The sequence below is a fragment of the Conger conger genome, chromosome 5, assembly GCF_963514075.1.
Source record: "Conger conger chromosome 5, fConCon1.1, whole genome shotgun sequence".
Classification (NCBI taxonomy): domain Eukaryota; kingdom Metazoa; phylum Chordata; class Actinopteri; order Anguilliformes; family Congridae; genus Conger; species Conger conger.
In genome coordinates, this window is record NC_083764.1 from 28,193,979 (window position 1) to 28,214,115 (window position 20,137).

The window sequence follows — 20,137 nt, forward strand, 5'->3', positions numbered from 1 at the left end:
TGAACAGACTTGAGCACATTCTGTCCTGCCCACCGTCCATTAATTTATAGACTAATCATTTTCTATGTTGTGTCGTTGTACTGACCAGACAATAACCTCCTATTCTCGACGTACAGTTTTCCGCCGCAGGAACAGGTAAAACAAAACTTATGAATACGGATTTCATTCTCCCCCATGACTCAGTTTAACGATCTGTTCCTCCACGTACTGTAGCTATGTTTTCTGTGTTCCATGTAAATAGAAACTATTGCCGGCATGCGCTTGAGCAAAGACATGAATGTGCCAATACATTGCATTACTCACACAAAACAGTGAAATTTCCATATGTAGCCTACACCCAGTGAGCACTTTAATAGGTATTTATTACACTTATTTTTTAGATTTATTGGTATTCTGCTGCTGTAGCCTATCCACTTAAGAGGTTTGACACATTGTTTGTTCAGAGATGCTCTTCTGCATGCCACTGTTGTAATGCGTGGTTATTTGCATTACTGTCACCTTCCTGTAAGCTTTGACCAATCTGGCCCTTCTCCTCTGACCTCCACCATTAACAAGGATGTTTTTTTCACTGAATGTTTCTTGTTTTTCACACCAACAGAAGTTCCTAAAATATTCAAAAATATTCTGGCACCAACAATCATTCCATGGTCAAAATAACTTTTCTTCACCATTCTGATATTTGGTACGAAAAACAGCTGAATGTCTTGACCGTGTCTGCATGCTTTTATGCATTTACTTGCTGCCACAAGATTGGCTGATTAAATATTTGCATTAACAAGCTGGTGTGCAGGTCTACTGAATAGTGATCAGAACATAGGTAGAATAGTCATTAAGTCCATATCCATTGATCATAAATCAAATCTGGATTGAAATGTAAGGAAATTGTGAGGTATCGTTAAAATAGCCGGTCTTGTAGATCTGATAGGGCCCCTTTTAACATCCACTATATTTGTATTGTGTGCCAAAATGTGTATTGCTGGCTTACGTAACAGACATCCCTATTCAGTTGACTTACACGTCCACCATTTATACAACCCTGGTGTAAAATCCAGCTATAACCAGCTTGAAATGACTTGCTACCAGCTGTCTTGAAACATAGCTTGAGCTGGTCAAACCATCTTAAGTATGGAGCGGTCTGAACTGGTCAACCAGCTACCAGCTGTTTCAAAACCTAGCTTGAGCTGTTTTCTTTCAGCAGGGAATTCATCTAGTTATAGACCTACTGGTAGTTAGTAGGATAGTTAGTCGGCCTCATGCAAATTATATTGAGTCAGGGGAACAACCACTTTTCCTGATTGAACTGCAACTTCCTGGTTAAAAACCCTGATCCCTAACTCTGTGTGTGTCTGTGCATGTGTGCGCACAGTAAAAAATGTAATTTAAAGTTTGAAATAATTTAATAGAGTAATATTTATTATTTATTTTATTGTAGATGATATTGTCCTGTCTTGTTCTCATTAACTCAGCATTACTCTTGTGTGATAACTGCATGTGTAGAAGAGAACATATGTGCATGTAGGCATGTGTGTGAGTGTGTGCATGTGTGTTTGTCAGTGTGTGTGCATGTCTGTCTGAGAGAGAGAGAGAGAGAGAGAGAGAGACAGAGAGCGCATTTTGAGCAGACAAGCTGACAGACTATAAGCCCGGCAGGTTTACCCAGAGGCAGATACTGTAAACTCATGGACAGGGTGAAGCGGGAAGAACCAGTCTATCTGGTCTGATTAAGGCCCAGGTTTTGGGGAATATACAGACATTTATACAGCACAGGGCAAGGTTGGGCAGACTTTGGGACAGTGTGTGGAGTGTGTTTTGCACAGTGCGTGAGACAGTGTCTGGGAAAATATAGGAGACAATAGTGTGTTGTATTACGTGTATGATTATATCTGGGACAGTGTGTAGTACCATGTGTATGACTGTATGAGAGCCAGTCTGTTGAACCTTGTGTACGACTGTATCTGGGACAGTGAATTGTACCATGTGTATGATTATATCTGCAACAGTGTGTAGTACCAGGAGTATGACTATATCTGGGACACTGTGTTAAACCGTACATATCATTGTATCTGAGAAGATGTGTTGAATTGTGTGAATGACTGTATCTGTTACAGTGTGTTGAATCGTATGTCTGGCTGTATATGGGACAGTGAGTTGTATCAGGACTGTATCTGGGATATTGTGCCGGTCTGTGTTTGTACTGTAAAATGTGAGTGACAGTACGGTGAATGTTGTGTGGAATAGATTTCTGCAGTGTGCTGCGAATTGTATGGGGGAAAACATGTTGTATGGCAGCGCTACTGAACTCCATGTCCTGCAGGCCACAGTGTCTGCAGGTATTTGCTCCGACCATGCGCTACACCACCTGATTTCGGCAATTATTTTACCTGCTTGGTTCAGATAATAAGCTAATTAGTGAAATCAGGTGTTGTAGTGCATTGTTGAAGCAAATGCCTGCAGACAGTGCGGCCTGCAGGACGGCAGACAGTGCGGCCTGCAGGACGTGGAGTTGAGTAGCGCTGTTGTACTGTATAGTATGTAGGGCCAGTGTGAAAAAGAATGGAGAAGAGTCTGTGGGACAGTATGTTATAAAATGTGTGTTGGATGGTGTGTGGGGATAAGCCGGAGCATAAAGAGCTGTGTCTACATCTTAAGGGGACATGTGTAATGGAGTGTGTGTGACAGTTTGTCACATTCCGTGAGGGGAATTGTGTGTGCACAGTAAAATTCCCAGTGTTAAATCAACACTTATAGAGTATATAAGGTCCTATAGAGTATATAGTCCAACTATTGCTGAATTGACATTGAGTCGGATAGTGTTGTGTCTGAGGCAGGCCTAAACATACTAAGCAACAGCCTTTGTAAAATACATACAAATACAAATACAAATACATACAAAATGTCATGTTCTCACAGTTTCTTAGGATCTCTTAAAGTTGAGTCAATTCTGCTGCTATAGACAAAATGTGAATGATTCATTTGTGGCATTTCTTTTTTTAAGGACAAAATTTTCTTAATTCTTGTCTCTTCTGATTAGTATTTTCATGAAGTGCTTTTGGAGGCAGGTTCTCCTTAGCAGACGATTGCTTGCATGAAAGATGCGTTCCGTGCACACGATCGCTGCAGTTTACAGTGACACCCTGCAGTTGCTGCAATGTCTTTGCTGTAGACAATGTCTCATTATCATATAACACTGTTACTTTAAGCTCTCGTGCATGGAAATACCAGTGGATTTTAAAATTCAATAGCTCCGTAAGTACCTGTCTGCTTTCGCGCCCCAGTGCATAAAGATTATCCCTGGGCTTTTTGTGAATTCCGTACATACAAACCTAGATGTAAAATAATACGCAAGGATCTGAAAGTCACATAAATCAGGGTTGGTAGATTTAGCATATTTCACATTAGGCACACAGATTTCATGAAAGCTTACTTGCAAAATTGTAGCTGTATTGTGGATGTTTTTTTCTACGCTGTTTTAATTTGCGACACACTTCTAATGCTAAAAATATTACTGTGCACATATCTAAATATACATACAGTTCTCATTGGATTGAATTTCTTGGTGCTGTTGTATTGTATTGATTCATTATTTATTTTACAGTGTAAATAAAATAATAATAATAATTTTCTTAAGATCTTCTTGCCAACAGCAAATTTAACTCTTCAAGGAAAATTAAATAAAGCCATAAATTCTGCTGCCTGTCAGTGTTTGTGTTTAGACATTATTACAGAATGACAACACTGTATTTTACATTTAATTTTGCCTAGAATTTAAGCTTGCACTTTTGATATAATCTTGACTGTATTTTTGGATTTTTGCTGCTTCTAACCCTAAGAAGTCACTTTTTTATTCCAAATGGAATGACAGCAGACTCATGGTCACCTCTTGTCCCCCTGAACACAGTGTCAGTAAACCATTGTCAAAGAAAGACACAAGAAAGATATTTTTGCCCCAGTGAATAATTGTAGCTACAGACAAAGGAATGAAACAGCATGTCTGAACCTGAATCTATTCTGCTGAAATAAGGGCCATTTTCCAGCAGTCATTAATGTCTTTGGACTGATGCTGTCAGAAGTACAAAGGCTGCTACATTGCCCCCCTTTTTGGCTATGGAAGTTTTTAGGGCTACATTTATTCATAATTTAACATTCATTGTTTTCTAATCATGTTGCAGCCCCCTTCAATAGAAAGATCTTATAGTGGACATACTGTTTTTAGCCTGCTAGGGGGCGCTCTCAGTCTATGAGTTTGGGAAAGCCTGGTCTTAAAGTATATGAACTTTAGTCCTGTTTGGGGTACAGGACTGTTTGTCTGTGTGTGTGAGGGTTTCCTTGCACATGTTTCAGATCTGCTGCAACTGGTCAGCATCATTATATGTTTTTGTCAAGTTTATGTAAATATGTAAGCTTCCCTGCTGCATGTTTTAAAATATCTTTCTCATCTCTCTTCTCTCTCTCGCTCGCTCTCTCTCTCTCTCTCTCTCTCTCTCTCACTCTCTCACACACACATACACACACACACACACACACACACACACACACACACACACACACAGGGACACACTCTCTCTCACACCCACACACCCAATCACACACAGGGACACACTCTCTCTCACACATACACCCACACACACAGAGACACACTCTCTCTCGCACACACACACACACACTCACACACACACAGGGACACACTCTCTCTCACACACATACACCCACACACACACAGGGACACACTCTCTCACACACACACACACCCACACACACACATACAGCAATAGATACATACATCTACTGAATTGAGTACATGCACTACACAAACACACACATTCAAATTTATTTTGTAAATTTAATGCACAGAGATCCACTCATTTCCTGAGTTTATTAATGAAATTAACACACACACGCAAATCATTTTCACCAGGGAAATAAAATTGATCTAATTACTGTTTACAAACATTTGCATATAATAAGTCATAATAAATTTTTACAGAAATCCTAATTGATGTAATCGATGTGGAAATTGACTGAAATGATAACTCATGTAAAATTTCTATGTGTTTGTAAGTTGAATTGAAAAGCAGGTACAGTACATCTAAAAACCTTGTGGTATGCAGAATACGGAAGAAAATGTAGCCGAAATGGCAAAGAAATGAATCTACTTCCTGAGTTTGATTTACACCAGAACTCACTTTTGTCCAGAGACTTGCCAGTGCCTTTTCTCACACATAAATAAGGATACTTCTGTTTCTGTGTCGTACTCAGGGTTCATGGTACATACAGCTGGTTTGAAAACTAAAAAACCCCTTTCTGGAAGAGTAGGCTGTCCATAAGTGTGGCATCAAACTTACAAAAAAATGCATGCTTTAAGACAGCGGTGCTCAACAGTGGCGTTGATGTCTGTGGCTTTTTGGCTGCTCTCTGCAAAGCATGCTTTGATCGGGGAAATGTCCCGTTTTCTGGGGCCATCGCGGATAAATGCCTGCGCACTCTGACGGCAGGTGCCCACACACGATATGCCCCCGACCCCCCTCCCCCAACCGCATAAACGTGTGTGTTTCATTGTGCAAATAATCCTGAAATAATCCTCCCATTGTCAAACAGAGACAGAGCACAGACGTCTCTGTCGTCAGTGGGTCTGAATCTCTATAGGAGAGGAATACCTGGCATTAAGGAGACGAGTTGCCGTGACATTGTATACGGTGTAGAGATTACGAGCCCCTTTCACACCCCCCCAATCCCCTTTCCCTTTTCAAATGAAATTATTGGATAATGTATATCTGATGAGATTTTCGGATAGAGGGATATCACCGATTACGTTGCCTCTTGGCTGATGTCATGGTATTAATCTGGTTACGACCGAACAGGGACGCAGATCCCTCCTGTTTAATTACCTGCAATCAGAATTTAACGCCAGGCTTCAGAGCATGACTGACCAATTCTGTGCATGGAGGGCCAACCAACCTTTTATTTTTTGGGCAACTAGAGAATGTTCTAAAAATGTTCTAAAAATGTTGTGAAGCAAAATGTTTTTAAATCACATGTTTCCAGAACATTGCAGAAACATTATCTTAGGAACGTTATGTGAGCAACGTTCTAAAAATATGATGAAGTAAAACATTCGTACATCACATGTCTCTAGAACGTTCCAGGAATGTTATTTTGTAACATTACAGTGAAACCTTTTTAGTACCTTTAGATAACGTTGAACTGAATGTTCTCAGACCATGCCCTGTTAGCTGGGAATATCCTGTCATGTGTTCTAACTTTTTTTTACATGATCCAATCAGAGCAGGGAGGGGTGGTTCAATCAGTAATTGAAACAAATTAGACGCTTTCCAAACACTTATTTTTCACCTCTTTTCCTTCCTCCTTTTCCTACTCCTAGCCCCATACACCTAGAGGTGAGAAATACACATAAAGATGGGGAAACTGAAAAAATGAGAATTAGGCATAGAGAATGTCCTTGCTCCTTCAAATGACAGTTTGACGCCACGTCAGTTACAGTTGTGGCAGGTGCGTTCCAGATGAGGAGAGGAGGTTGACCCACAGTTTGATCATTCATATGTCACATTTTCCAAAAAAATACTTTGCGAAGGATGCGCTCATGTTTCCTTGCTAAAGTTTGGTAACTTGCTAACTTCTTCCTCTAGCTCCTAGAAAGAACATTTAAGGGGTTATAATGTCCTTAAAGTTGGCGGACCTCGATCGATTTCTGAGCCAGGAGCAAGGAAAAGAAAAAGAAGGGGAAAAATAAGCATTTAGAATGAGCATAATGATTCGCTTATGGGCGCAGGTGTCAGAATTTAGTAGTGTGTGGCTCTGTTACCGTTGGTTTTAGGATGTTTCAGCAAATGAAAAGTGTTTCATTCAAGTTGTTGGTTGGCTAAAGAATCCGCACACCTTGTTCTCACGATTTTAATTAGCTGCTGATTGACATGAAGTCGCAAATACCTGCAGCCACTGCGGTGCTCCAGGACTTAATTTTGACACCCCCTGGCTTAAGGGTTCAGGTGCTGGATGAATCAGTAGAACAGGAATCCCCACTCCTGGTCCTGGAGAGCCACAGGGTCTGCACATTTTTTTGCCACTCACTACTTTATTTATCAGTAAATTACTGAACGTATTTTCACCTCATTTAATTTTTTTGCATAAATTGGTGAAAGGTGAAAACCATGACTGTTTAGACCCTGATGCAAGTCCAACTTGGAAAATGACTGCAAACTTGCTGTCCTCCCACCAGTGGCCTCCTTCTTATCTAAAAACCTTTTTTTAATGAAAAAAGCAGCTCCTTTATGTACTGTACTGTACAATTTATGGCTGTCATGTGGGCAGAATCTGCATTCAGCATGAAGGAATTGTCTTTGTCTGTCTGCACACCGTCAGTGTGTTTGTTAACCTCAAAAGAAGAATCCAGGCATGAAGCTGCTTAGTTTGCATGGTTGCGGATGATGTCACGGCCGCATTTCCTCTGTGCCTCTGCTGAACCTTATTGGTCCCTTAGTTTGAGGCAAAAATAAAGATGGAGGAGGATACAATTGGAGGAGCCAAAGGGATCTGTCAATCACTGACTTTTTAGAACCAATCAAAACAATCCTTTCTCTGCAAGCACGGATTGTGTCCAGCAGCCCTGCTTGATGGCGCACAATTGCTCTACTGTCGCCCTGGGTCAGGGATAGGAGGGCTTCCATCAACCTGGATGGTGTCCCCTTATAGCTCACTAGCAACACCCACTGGTTGATTCAGGCACTGTTTTGCAGATGGTGTTCCTCTGACTCCTGTCTGTGCAAGGCCTGCTTGCGATTTGTGGTGTGATAACAAGTTTGAATCAGTCGCAAACCTGTGTCAAATATGTAATTGATGTTTTAAATGTGTTTCAAATGTGTTTCAAATACTTTTCTGTGCTCAATTGATCTTGCTGGTGCAATTGAGGACCAGAATGTGGGGCTTGCACTTTTTGCGAGGCTCTGATACTCCAGACAAGCTCAGTAAGCACAGAAAAGTATTTGAATCCAAAACAATTACGCATTTGGCCCAAGGCTGATGAGTATCACTGTTGTACTATATATAGGACCTATTGGGCATTACATACTAGGGAGAAAAGGGGGAGGGATTAGGGAAGCTTTTCTCCTCAGTCATGCTCAATGATTGGACCACATCAGTGAGCATAGAATAGCTTCTCTCACTTTCATTTTATCAAGTCTATATATTGAGAGCCTTATTGGCACCTCCTTGCACTGTCTCATTTTGGAAATCATACAGGGCTTCATTTAAGCAGTGTTTGTCCACATTTTTTCAAATCTCCCAATTGGGTAAAATGTGTTCAGAGAAACACCCAATCCATCTCACCACTGCAGCATTCTCTACAGTATGACTAGCAGAGACAAGTCTTCGTTGCCAGCTGGTACTGCCAATCAACCGAGTGAGCTGCGTAGTCATTCGCTCAGAGGAGTACACTTATCATGCAGCCAATACAAGCCAGCTGCAGGGCTCCAGATCAACCAGAGGAATCACTGTGAGTGAGATGTGCCAATGTGCCAATTCGCCCACCAGGATTCAATATCACAGACACACAGTGGAACCCAGAATTTTAGCTCCCCCAAAGACACTGGCTAGAATACAATCAACATTTGCCCTTAACTTTGACTAATGCTTAAAATTAAATGAATATTTTCTTTTCTTCTTCAGAAACACAGCTTGGAAAATTCCAGAATCACTAAAAACTAACTTGCCAAATTGAGTTAAGCACAGAAGAAAAAGTGCAAGGTTTACATTTACTTGAAAGTCAATGTTAAGGACAAATGCTTATTGAATACAGGCCACTGTCTCTTAAAACACTCCATCTCTAGCTTGAGGACCGAAAAGCAGTTTGGATTTTGTATACACACTGTACCTCTCAGCAGAATCAGCAGAGAAGAACGCTGAATAGAACCATTTTAGCATTCATGATTAAACCATGGTCTTGTTTCTACCTCCTGTTTCCACTCCTGTGTACGGAACTGAACACACAGACACAGTGAGGATGGCTTTAATTGACTGCGGGCAAATATTTATATCTGGACGAAATTATAAAGGCTCTCGAGGTTTAAGTGGGGAATTTACAGTCACACTTCAAAAATGGTATGAAATCAGTAAAGTCGCATGTTTTGTCTAATTGGCCCTCGAGTCTGATGTTGAAAAAAAGAATTGAAAAGCGCAGAGCCTTAAATATTATCACATTTATTTGTCCATGCAAGGGATTGTCTGGCCTTTTATTGAGCGGTAAATGGAAGCTGTCTGGATTGGGCCATGTGCCTGTCAAATGTGTCTAGCCTGAACATCCGTTGGGACTAAACTTGCACCAGGACCTTCAGATTAACCCAGAGGGACAGACCAGTGTGAAAGCATCCATGAGCATCTCATTCACATGATTGCAGGGATTTATAAGTCTGATACCACAATGTTATCTTATTTTGTTGACAGGACTGCGATTACATTTTTAAAGCACAGTGTATTTTGCCATGAATGTAAGAAGCCCTGAAACACGACACGTAAGGCCGATGCTTGGGCCCATTCAGAAAAGCAGCCGGTGAATGTGCTGTTGGTTATACCAAGTACATTTAAACTGGCTTTGCTGAACCAGCAGCACCATAACACATTTTCTTGTGGTGATGGTGATCAGTTGAAGTGACCTTTTTGGCCTTAGACTTTCCTGGGACACATAGTGTTGTTTTTATTTTTTATATATATATATATATATTTTAAATATTATTCCCAGTGTCTCCTCGACTGCTTCCTCATTGTCCAAGGTCTTCTGTGATAGGGTCTCCAGTGTCCTGGGGGCATGGGGGGAGGGATGTTTTTTATGCTTATATGGGGCACAGGAAGTAACTGCAACACAGTACTCCTGACCACGAACGCATTTCACTCCATGCCTGCGGCACAGGTTCAGGTGGCACTTCAGCTGCAGCATATCGCAGCCGCAGCGGTAGCGGTACGATATCCGGAGAATGCGGTGGCCCCGCTCTGGTGTCTCGCGTAGAGCACCGCCAGGGCGATTGAAAACTCAGACACCGAAGCTGCCTGCTCCGAGCGCTGCGGCCCCTTTGATCGTATCCTGATGATACGGATCGTCTCAGGTGTCTGCTATCAGAGAGTGCTCTGAACTTTGCTACAGTGCCGTGCCCTACTATCGCTGCTGTGCTTCAGAGGCACCTGCAAATATTGTATTTGAAATGTAGCCGCCGCTTCATTCGGCAGGTTCCCACGAGCGGTTCGTGAATTTGTGTAAGAATGAAAACTCTTCATCTTAAACAACACAAACGGTAAATTATAGTTCCGTTTGCCTCTACATTATAAATAAGGTTGAAGAAGTGCACAACATGGCAAGGGTAGACAGTGGCCTTACAGCTGTGTATCGCAGAAATAAACTCTGGATGCACACTTACTGTACATAGCACACAGAATAATTCTAATTCATAAAAAATTTATTGGATTGTATCATTTGCTTTTGTAAAACCTCAGTGAACAATTACTTTGCGCCCTAATCAGTTAATGTTATCTACCGTGAAACTTTACTTCTTGTGTCACTTCATATTCTATTTTTTTTAAAGAGGATACAAGGTGTCGGAGATGCATGAAATGAGGTTTGCCTGATAGCCACAACCAGCCTTTGTCTTTCTACTCTTTTCTTTTAGGTCCATGGTTTCTGCCACAGGAAGATAGTGGCATTAATGCAACTCAGGCATTTGGTAGCAAATTACATTGAACCTTTAAACTTGGGGTGTCAAATCTTATCTTATTGTTTCAGCCCACTGCAGTCCTGATTTAACTAATCATGGTCTTATAATAGGGTGTCTTCGTGCTGGGTTAGAACAAAAAACTGCCTTTTTGGATTGGACCGGCCAGCTTTAAACACACTCAATACAAACCAATGTTGTAAATCAGTAAGAAAGTAAGAAAAAAGAAATTACAGTTCTATTAACCAGAAATAGTTCACAGTGAATCCGTAATAGTAATTTGAGACTTACAAATTATATGGTTCTAATTGACTTTCTTGACAAAAATGATTTGTGTCATAAAAACGTTGTTTATAGGGTACTAAATATATGTGCACATTTTACACAAAAATACAGTATAAAAAAACCCAAATTTAAAAGGTTATTTATGCTTGGAACCCATTCACTTCGGTATCTTTGAAGGTCAATATCCCACTGAGAACGCAGATAGAACCTTATACTTCCCAGGTCACAAATAGTGAATTCAAACTTGTGTTGAAAGGGAACTGGATAAGGCTAACAGAATGTGTTGAAAGTGGGAGTGGTTAGAGTTGAGTGCCAAAATATTTAGCTAATGTTCAGTGTCTGCGCTCACCCTCCTCAGCAGAAGTGGACCATGCGGCGGATGGTGGCCACACCCTGGAGGTCACGCCTCCGAGCTCGGTACAGGGGCTGGGGGAGCGTGACTTGCTCACCTGCGGACAGTGTCAGACCAACTTCCCCCTGGGAGACATCCTGGTGTTCATTGAGCACAAAAAGTCCCTGTGCCAAGGCCTGACAGGAGGTCATGGCTGCTACGACAAGATGGGCAGGCAGCGCCGCGGTGGCCCCCGTTCGCCCGCCTGCCTCCCGCTCCATAGGGGGGAGGAGCCAGTGGAGGTGGGGATCCAGGTGACGCCCGAGGAGGATGAGGCCCAGGGACAGAGAACACAGACTCCTGCCAGAGTCTATCCCAAGCAGGAGAGAGCTCCAGCAGGTGGGTCCCGTTCGGTCCGAGTGAAGAAGTTGCACATGCAGGTCCACACGCGCACACACACACAGACACACATGTGCGCATGCACACATACACACATGCACACACACACACACACACATGTGCGCATGCACACACACACATGCGCACACACACACAGACACACATGTGCGCATGCACACACACACATGCACACACACACACACATGCACACACACACACACATGCGCACACACACACAGACACACGTGCGCATGCACACATACACATGCACACACACACAGACACACATGCGCATGCACACATACACATGCACACACACACATACACACATGTGCGCTTGCACACATACACATGCACACACACATGTGCGCATACACACATACACGCGCACACACACACAGACACACATGTGCGCATGCACACATACACATGCACACACACGTGTGCATGCACACATACACGCGCACACACACACAGACACACATGTGCGCATGCACACATACACATGCACACACACACATACACACAAACGCCTGCACACCCACACACACACACACCCACATATACAGAAAATACATTCTGTGCTGACAGACGCACAGCTTCCTGTACAGATCTGAAAGCTCTTCCACGCCTGTTCTTTCCTTCAAGTGAGTTCGCTGCCGTACATGTGAGTTCATTAGAGGAGGCTGCCGTTCAGAGCAAACGTGTCTTCACAGACACCGAGCTCTAAACCCCCCGGAGGACATGCTGACAGCTGAAACCAAATGTGCAGAAATGTGACAAACAGCTCACCTAGTATTTCTAAAGAAATCCGGCCCTAGCCATCTGCTTAAAAGGTGGAAAGCTCATTAAAATTCAGATACTCCAGGAGAAAAAAAATACACAAAAACCAGGGATTAAAAAGCCAGCTACTCAATAGGGTAAAGAGGGGGTTATTACTGTGCAGCTGCAGGGAAGGAACACTTAGAGAGTTATCTTACAAAACAGTGCTGTCACAGTATGCAGAGCCCAGGGGGAACTGGGAAAGCAGGCTGTTAAAATAATGTTCAGGGTCAGACCATGTAACATGTGCAACTGTGCTGTGCTGCTAAGGACTGGTTGGAGCTACCAACACCTCCACTTCGTGGCATATTTTCTCATCTGCACAAGTTCTTTGTGATTTCCTACGGCGACCAAGATGTTTGTTGCAAGGGGGCATGTGGCACCTTCTGTAATTCCTTTATGCGGCCAAAAAAAGAATGGAAATATTTTTTAAATTGCAACGGGTTCAAATTACACAAATTACACAAATGGTCAGGTGACGGACCGTGAGATGCAATGGAAAAAACTAAAAAAAGGACAGCTGGGGATGTTATGGTGGCTGAGGTTTCTGGTGAAAATATATGCGCTTAGGCAAGATGTATTAAAAGTAATTGAGAAAATCTGCTTTCAATCGCACATAGTTTTTAATAAGGGCAAGGGGAGGTTGTTACTTGGGGTAATTGTGAGCTGCACCAAGGCCTCCATCTGTGAATGTTTTACTGGTCAGTTAGTACATTTTTGCATATGCAGTGCATTTCATGTGAGTGTACATACAGAAGAACAGAAGGAGCACTGGTAGTCATATTGGTTGAGACTCCTTTTCTTGACTTTTTTCTTTTTGTTCCCTCTGGTGGGCAATGATTGTTTCTGCACTGGCCACTTACTATGTAGAAATGCTTAGACAGGAAGTTTGTTCGTAGCTTGTGCTGGACTGTACTTTTTTTTCTTCAGCCTATCAGTTTCTTTGATTCATGATGACTGGCAGTGAGGAGACTAGCTCTAGCTCGTAGTTGTAATTTCCTGGATTATTCTCTAATGATCAGGGACACTGAGAGCAGTGTTTGATTTTTTGGCACGAGTCATATCTGGTGTCTCTTCACATTTCAGTGAATAACGTATTTCTATTGTTGTGTTAAAGTGTTTCAAAATGAAAGCACAGCTGAATGCAAACAGTGGGATAATTCCTCAGGCAAGAGCTGTGCAAGGCTATTTATACACTATTATGACTGATTATAATTCATCTCATGGCTAACAAACACTTTCTATACAATAATTCAGCTGCCAGGAAGGAAGTACATTTTTCTCTTGTTAAGACATGCTGCACAGAGATGCATCATGGTCCAATGGCTATGAACCGCTTGGTAGAGTACACTAAATGGACCCCACCCAGTAACAGGGAGTGGACCCCTCAGTGCTGTGCTGCTGTGAAATCAAGCTATGCCAGCTTGACCAGCTTAAAAATTGATGATCTGTGAATTACATCGTGGTAAACTACTGGGTCGTTGGTTGTCAAGAAGCTGTAGCATTTTTTTGTTTTCCTAATGCATGACAAGGGAGCCAAGAAGGTGGGGCAGAAGGCTAGTGCTGCCCTTACCCACTTTTGACACATTCACTTTTGTTTTTATAGCATCAGCGAGTCTCTCAGTTGAGCATTGGTAGCACGTTGTTATAAATAAATAGTTATATCTCTGAACAAATTGCGTTGTCTGACTGCCGATAACACCCCCCTTTCCCCACTTCTGAAATGAATTTGGTGTCCTTCAGGTACAGTAATGTTATCTAAAATAATGTACAGGACATTAATGAATTTCAGTATTGTACTGCATCAGCTAAATCTATTTCTAGCAATGTGGCCTAACGTGGTGAAAACGTACCTCTTGGGAAATGCCAGCTTCAGCTACCAGTTTCTGCTCAGCTATAGCTCAACCCAAAACATTTTTGAGGGTTTATACTTTACATACACATTTTCAGTACTAAATCAACTCTTACAGAGCATATAGTATAAACTCCTGCTGTGGTCCAGAGCAGGCTTCAGCCTGCATATGTACATACAGAAGAACAGAAGGAGCACTGGTAGTCATATTGGTTGAGACTCCTTTTCTTGACTTTTTTCTTTTTGTTCCCTCTGGTGGGCAATGATTGTTTCTGCACTGGCCATGATTGTTAGTCAGTAAATGAAAGGTAGTACTGTTTTCCCCAAGTTTTTTGTGGAAAAGCTGTAAACCTTTGGATTAAAAAAATATATATGAAAGCCAAAATCAAAGATAAAATATTTCTAAGGGAAAAGAAACTGCATGCACAGAAAAAAACGAGCTTCTTATTTCAATTCAGGGAGGAACACCCCTGGTGTCTGCTTGGAGATGGGTGGGTGGGCGGGTGGGGAGTCAAGGTTATCCCTGCTTATGTAGGACGGGCGCTGAACCACCCGAGGACTGAATTCAATTTTCCGACAGGACAACGTGGGGCTCGCCCGCCTTGTTCTGCGGCGCTGCCACTTAGCGCTCTCAACTTTCAGCCAAATAGGATTACATTTAACGGCCCTAATTAAGCACAGCGTGACATTCGCCATGGCCGCAGGGCAGAACTGGTGCCACGGGCTAACAGAGTCCCTCTGCGCACGGACCATTAGCCTCCCCTACCCGAGTCCGAGGCAGGCTGAAGCCGTCACTTAAAGGGAACGAGGGGGAAACATCGCGGGGAAACATCGTTATTTTTCCTTCTCATTCTGCAGCTGGAGATTCAACAGGATGTCACTAATAATTAAAAGTCAGACAAAGAGGAAAAAAAGGCTCAGACTATAGATTTTTCTTATGCACACAAAGACCAAGTCAGATCAACTTGGCTGACCCCCTAGAATGGTTGAATCTTGAACTGCAGATGGATGAATGGACAGGTTAGGGATGATTTAAAACTGGCAATGTAAATTAAGTTATAAGATTGAAGGCAACTAGAATGGCTTCATTCCAACATGCACATACTACAGTTAGGGCGTTCTTGACAAGGTTAACGAGGGGCGGATGTGGTTGATGTCTCCGCTGGTTACCGGTGAAGAGAAGGTGTGGCTTTGCTATGTTGCTGAGCTCGCTATTGCCACAAACAGACACAAAGATCTTGTTGATCTCAAGCAGTGTAAAAAGTGAGACAGGCTTTACTGCAACATTGTTACCCATGAATGTTAATGTATCTCTGCTTTAATAAATGGAAAGCTGGTGGCATGCAGGATACTTTGTGTGGGTGTCAAACTAAAACTGTCAGTAGTGTGGACATGGTTGGTGTACCTCATTTTGCTTAATCTCGTGTTGGGTTGGTTACGGTAAAGGGCAGACAGGCTTTACTGTAGGCCTTTGAAATCTCTGTTCAGACCTTCTGACTACACAGTTTGCTCTGAAACAGAGTCGTCCCCGACATTAGAGGGAAAGGTGTAGCTGTTCAAACCTTTAATAGTGCTATGACAGGGCAGATTGAGTATCTCAGAAACTGCTGATCTCCTGTGATTTTCATGCATAACAGTATGTTAAAACATCCAGTGAGCAGCAGTTCTATGGGCAAAAAAGGGTTGATGAGAGAGGGCCAGACTGGTCGAAGCTGAATGGAAGGTGACAGTAACGCAAATAACCACACATTACAACAGTGGCATGCAGAAGAGCATCTCTGAACACACAATGCATCATAACTCTAAGTGGATAGGCAGGTCTAAAAAATAAGTCCAATAAATACCTAATAAAGTGATCACTGAGTGTATATACTATGGAGTAAATTAAAGGACAAAAGCATCTTGAATTCAGAATATATTGGAATGTTTTATATTTTCAAAATACATTTTGAACCTCTAAGTGGATAGGCTACAGCAGCAGAAATAAGTCTAAAAATTAAGTCTAATAAATACCTAATAAAGTGCTCAGTGAGTGTATATGCCTCAATGGCACGTTCCCTCTCCCAATGCCTCACTACATTTGATCTTGGCAGGCGGTTATTCATCTTGGCAACTCTCACAAAGTATGTGGGACCTGTTGAGTAGACCACACATGGCACCCAGAGTCATCCAGACAAACAGGAAATAGTCTCGTTTTTTAATGAGCTTTAATGTAGCAATCAGCACGTTATCGTAAATCACGTGTCATTTAGTCTGCCTTTATTTTTTCCAGCAGATAGAATAAAGAGGGTTAACCAACTTACAAAATAATGCCTTGCTGATTGGTCATACCTTGATGCTGAATTTTACATAATTGCCTGACAAATATGACATGGTTTGGATGGATTGTGTGCACTACCACAGAGATGGTCTTCAGTGCCCTTTTTGGCATTGGATTGGAAAGCCAAGGTTGTTTGATATAGGTAGAGTCCATGATTGTTTGCAGTATGGTTTTTTCGAGACCTGTGTAAAATACATAATTGTTTTATATTCAATTCATGCTCGACTGATCTTGCCTGGTGCAACTGAGCCAACCAAGATGACCAGAAGCAGGATTATCATTTTTTGAGAGCATTTCATAGGTTCCAATACACCAGACAAGCTCTATAAAGCATAGAAAAGTATTTGAATCAAAAACAATTACATATTTGACCCAAGTCTGGTTGTTTTTTTAACAGACTGGTTCATATGCATCTGTGTTTTTTGAATGGAAAAAACGGTGGCTGTCTTGCAAAAGATTTAGACTCTATTTTGGTTTATCGGAATGAAAGCACTTTTGTGGGGCAACACCTGGTCTGAGGTCAGGTGCACCTTGGGGGAAAGTAAAAATTGCTGCCTTTATGCTTCGTCTCGCTGCTGATTTGAGATCCGATGAGAGAGAGAGAGAGAGAGCACATTGGCATGTTACGAGGTAAGGAGCAATGACTGGAAATAGCTGCCCCCACATATTTAAACGTCATTCCTCCTTGGATTTTTTTTTTGCCTTTTTGCTTTTAATTTGTTAATCACTTTGCATGGACTCATTTAAATATTAAATCATCAAAGGCGGTGAGTCTCATGCATATTCATATGCTCTTCCTCCAGTTTTACACCTGCATTGTCTCCTTGTCATTATTGACAGCCTGCCTCTGTAAATGCCAGAACGTGGCCATCATCATCTCTGATTCGTTTAAGCCCCATAAAAGAGATGTTTCTCTGCCGTACAAGAACGAGTTATGCACTGCATCTGATTCAAGCAAGAGAGAAAAAGAGAAAGAAACAGGGAAGGAAGGAGTGAGAGAAAAAGAAGGGGAATGAGAGAGAGAGATGGGGATGGAGTGAGAGAGAGAGCACTGAATATTTGTCAAGAGCCTCTAGGAAATCTTAATTTGCATAATGACTTTGTAGCTCTGCATTAATCACATTTGCATATGAAACCTTGTTAATTACTCCTGTTCAGGTTTGTTGGGGTTTTTTTATTTCCATATGAGCAAATGTGTGTGTGTGTGTATGGCTGATGGGGGGCTGGGGGTGGCATGTGTGTGAGTTTGCAGGTGGGAAGTGAAGTGGTTATATGTTTGAGAGAGTGTGCATTGGGGGTGTCGGGAGGTGTGTACAACATGTAGCCAGATGGTTGTGCGTGTGTGTGTGTGCATGTGTATACGTCTGTATGTTTTTTGCAGTGCTGTTGTGTTTTGTGTATGTGTGCGCATGTGAGTGGGGTAGAGAGATTCACTGTCCTGTCCTTTGAAGCCACATATCCCACATCCACTATTCTGTCTCCCATTTAGTTCTTTTACAGTTTTTTACAATCGTTTTCACACTTGTTTCAATACCATGTCCACCTTTTCAAAACTCTTCACACAGTGTGCTTTTGAAACACGCACTTGAGCACATCAGTTAACCTTTGGTGCAAAATGCACTTCAACCACCAATACACTTAATATTTCACCCAAAAGTGACTCATGCTGCCATAACTATAGCATATGCTTTCTCCCATAAGACTACTTTGTCACTCAATGTTCAATGAACTGCAAAACACAAACAACATGGAGCATTGCTAAATACATATATTATGTGTTTCCCTTTCCTCTATTTTTGCATCCAGAAATATTTCAAGCCAAGCAGCTAAAGAAACTTTTGATCTGTTGGTTTGCCTCTCATAAGAGATGTCGTGACTGAGTGTGGGAAATTTACAGTAAACTGTAAATTAATGAATGTTTTACTATATTGGAAACCCAGAATAACAATTTTTACTGTGTAATGTAAAACAATATATGATAAAGAAACAAATCACAAAAGCAACAGTATTCTTCAGAGGGTTTACAGTATTTTGACGTTTGTTCTCACAGTGCAATATACTGTAATTCAATTACTCAAAATACATTACAATCAATAACAAATACATACCAAATAGCAATATTTCCACTATATACAGTATATTCGCACATATATTGTCTGCCTATCAGTATCAGAAGTCTACTGTTGGCCTGGCCCATCCATCCTGTCCTCTGCATTTGGCTATAGATTTTCATTAACATCACTCCGAATGTTATCTCTTGCTATACACCGAGGAAAACATCTTTTTGCGTGCCTTATCCAGCCCTGGATGTGTTCCACTGTTATGTCATACACCCAGCAGCCATTGCATCTAGAAGTGACATCTGTTCATGTGGGTGGTGGTCCTAAACCTTCACATATACCTTCATAAACTTCATATTGGTACCTGAGTTTCTTGACACCCTCAGAGTTCCTGTCAAAGGGGACAGTGTTTCATCCTGATCTGATGTTTCTGTAACACTCTTGAAATGGTTGTAGTGCTTACACTGTCAATGTTTGGAAATATGTTCTTGTCTGCGATTATGTTGTTGCGTATTTCTCTTAGCCTGATGCTGTTGTTGACAATGACCATCCCAACTATTGTATCCTCCTGTTGAGGTGTAAACATTCTTCCCCTTCCCCCTGTGTGACTGTGTGAGGTAACCGCTGGGTCCTGTAGTGAGTCAAAGACAAATGTGCACTGATACATCTGCTTTTTCTGGAGACTTCTCAAATCACAGTACTGCTGTAATATACACATCAATTGAACTCCTTCAGTCAGAATGCTGTAAATACTGTATAGTACTTGTTGGTTTGCCTGAAAATCCTCACTATTGAAGCGACTGTGGATCTAGGCAAGTTTGGTTGAACCCTCAACCTGATTCCCTCAGGGACAGACCATGATTTACCACATGATCAATGACTGTGGCTCTGATTTCACCAGTCACAACTGTTCTTGCTCTTCCACGATGTCTTCTTCCTCTACCTCTGGCTGCATCCATTTTCCCCACCAAGGCTAAAGAATGCAAATGCCAATCCAAAGGTGGCCCCTTTTGTATATGTGGTAACGGGGCACAAACAACAAACACCTGGGTAGGTTGTTCACTGAAATGACAGCCAGGTGTTTCAACAGTACATATACAGCAGTAATAGTGGAAAAATCTCTTCAGTGACAACTACATCTATATTTACCCTATATACATGCACATTTCAATGCAAGTATGATCACTTTTGTATAGATGGTAACAAGGCTGCAAACAAAAAAAATGAATAAACTGAATAAACTTTCTGCTCAAATCAGTATGATCTGTCTTACGTATTTCAAGCATATAGTTTCATTTTTCTGCCAAAATGCAGCATATTTCCTTCCACAATGATCAGAATTTTATTGGGTTTTGAACT

The 20,137-nt window shown here is 41.8% G+C and overlaps 1 protein-coding gene across 2 annotated transcripts in view; it reads left to right on the forward strand.

Moving 5' to 3' along the window:
• The window catches only part of LOC133128126 (B-cell lymphoma/leukemia 11B-like), a 58,447-nt gene that overhangs the window by 3,010 nt on the left and 35,300 nt on the right, over positions 1-20,137 (forward strand). Inside the window, exon 2 of one of the 2 annotated variants that reach the window (XM_061241431.1) lies at positions 11,353-11,724. In XM_061241431.1, the coding sequence (XP_061097415.1) occupies positions 11,353-11,724 (372 nt within the window). The remainder of the gene's footprint in view (positions 1-11,352; positions 11,725-20,137) is intronic. The other variant, XM_061241432.1, reaches the window with a different exon arrangement.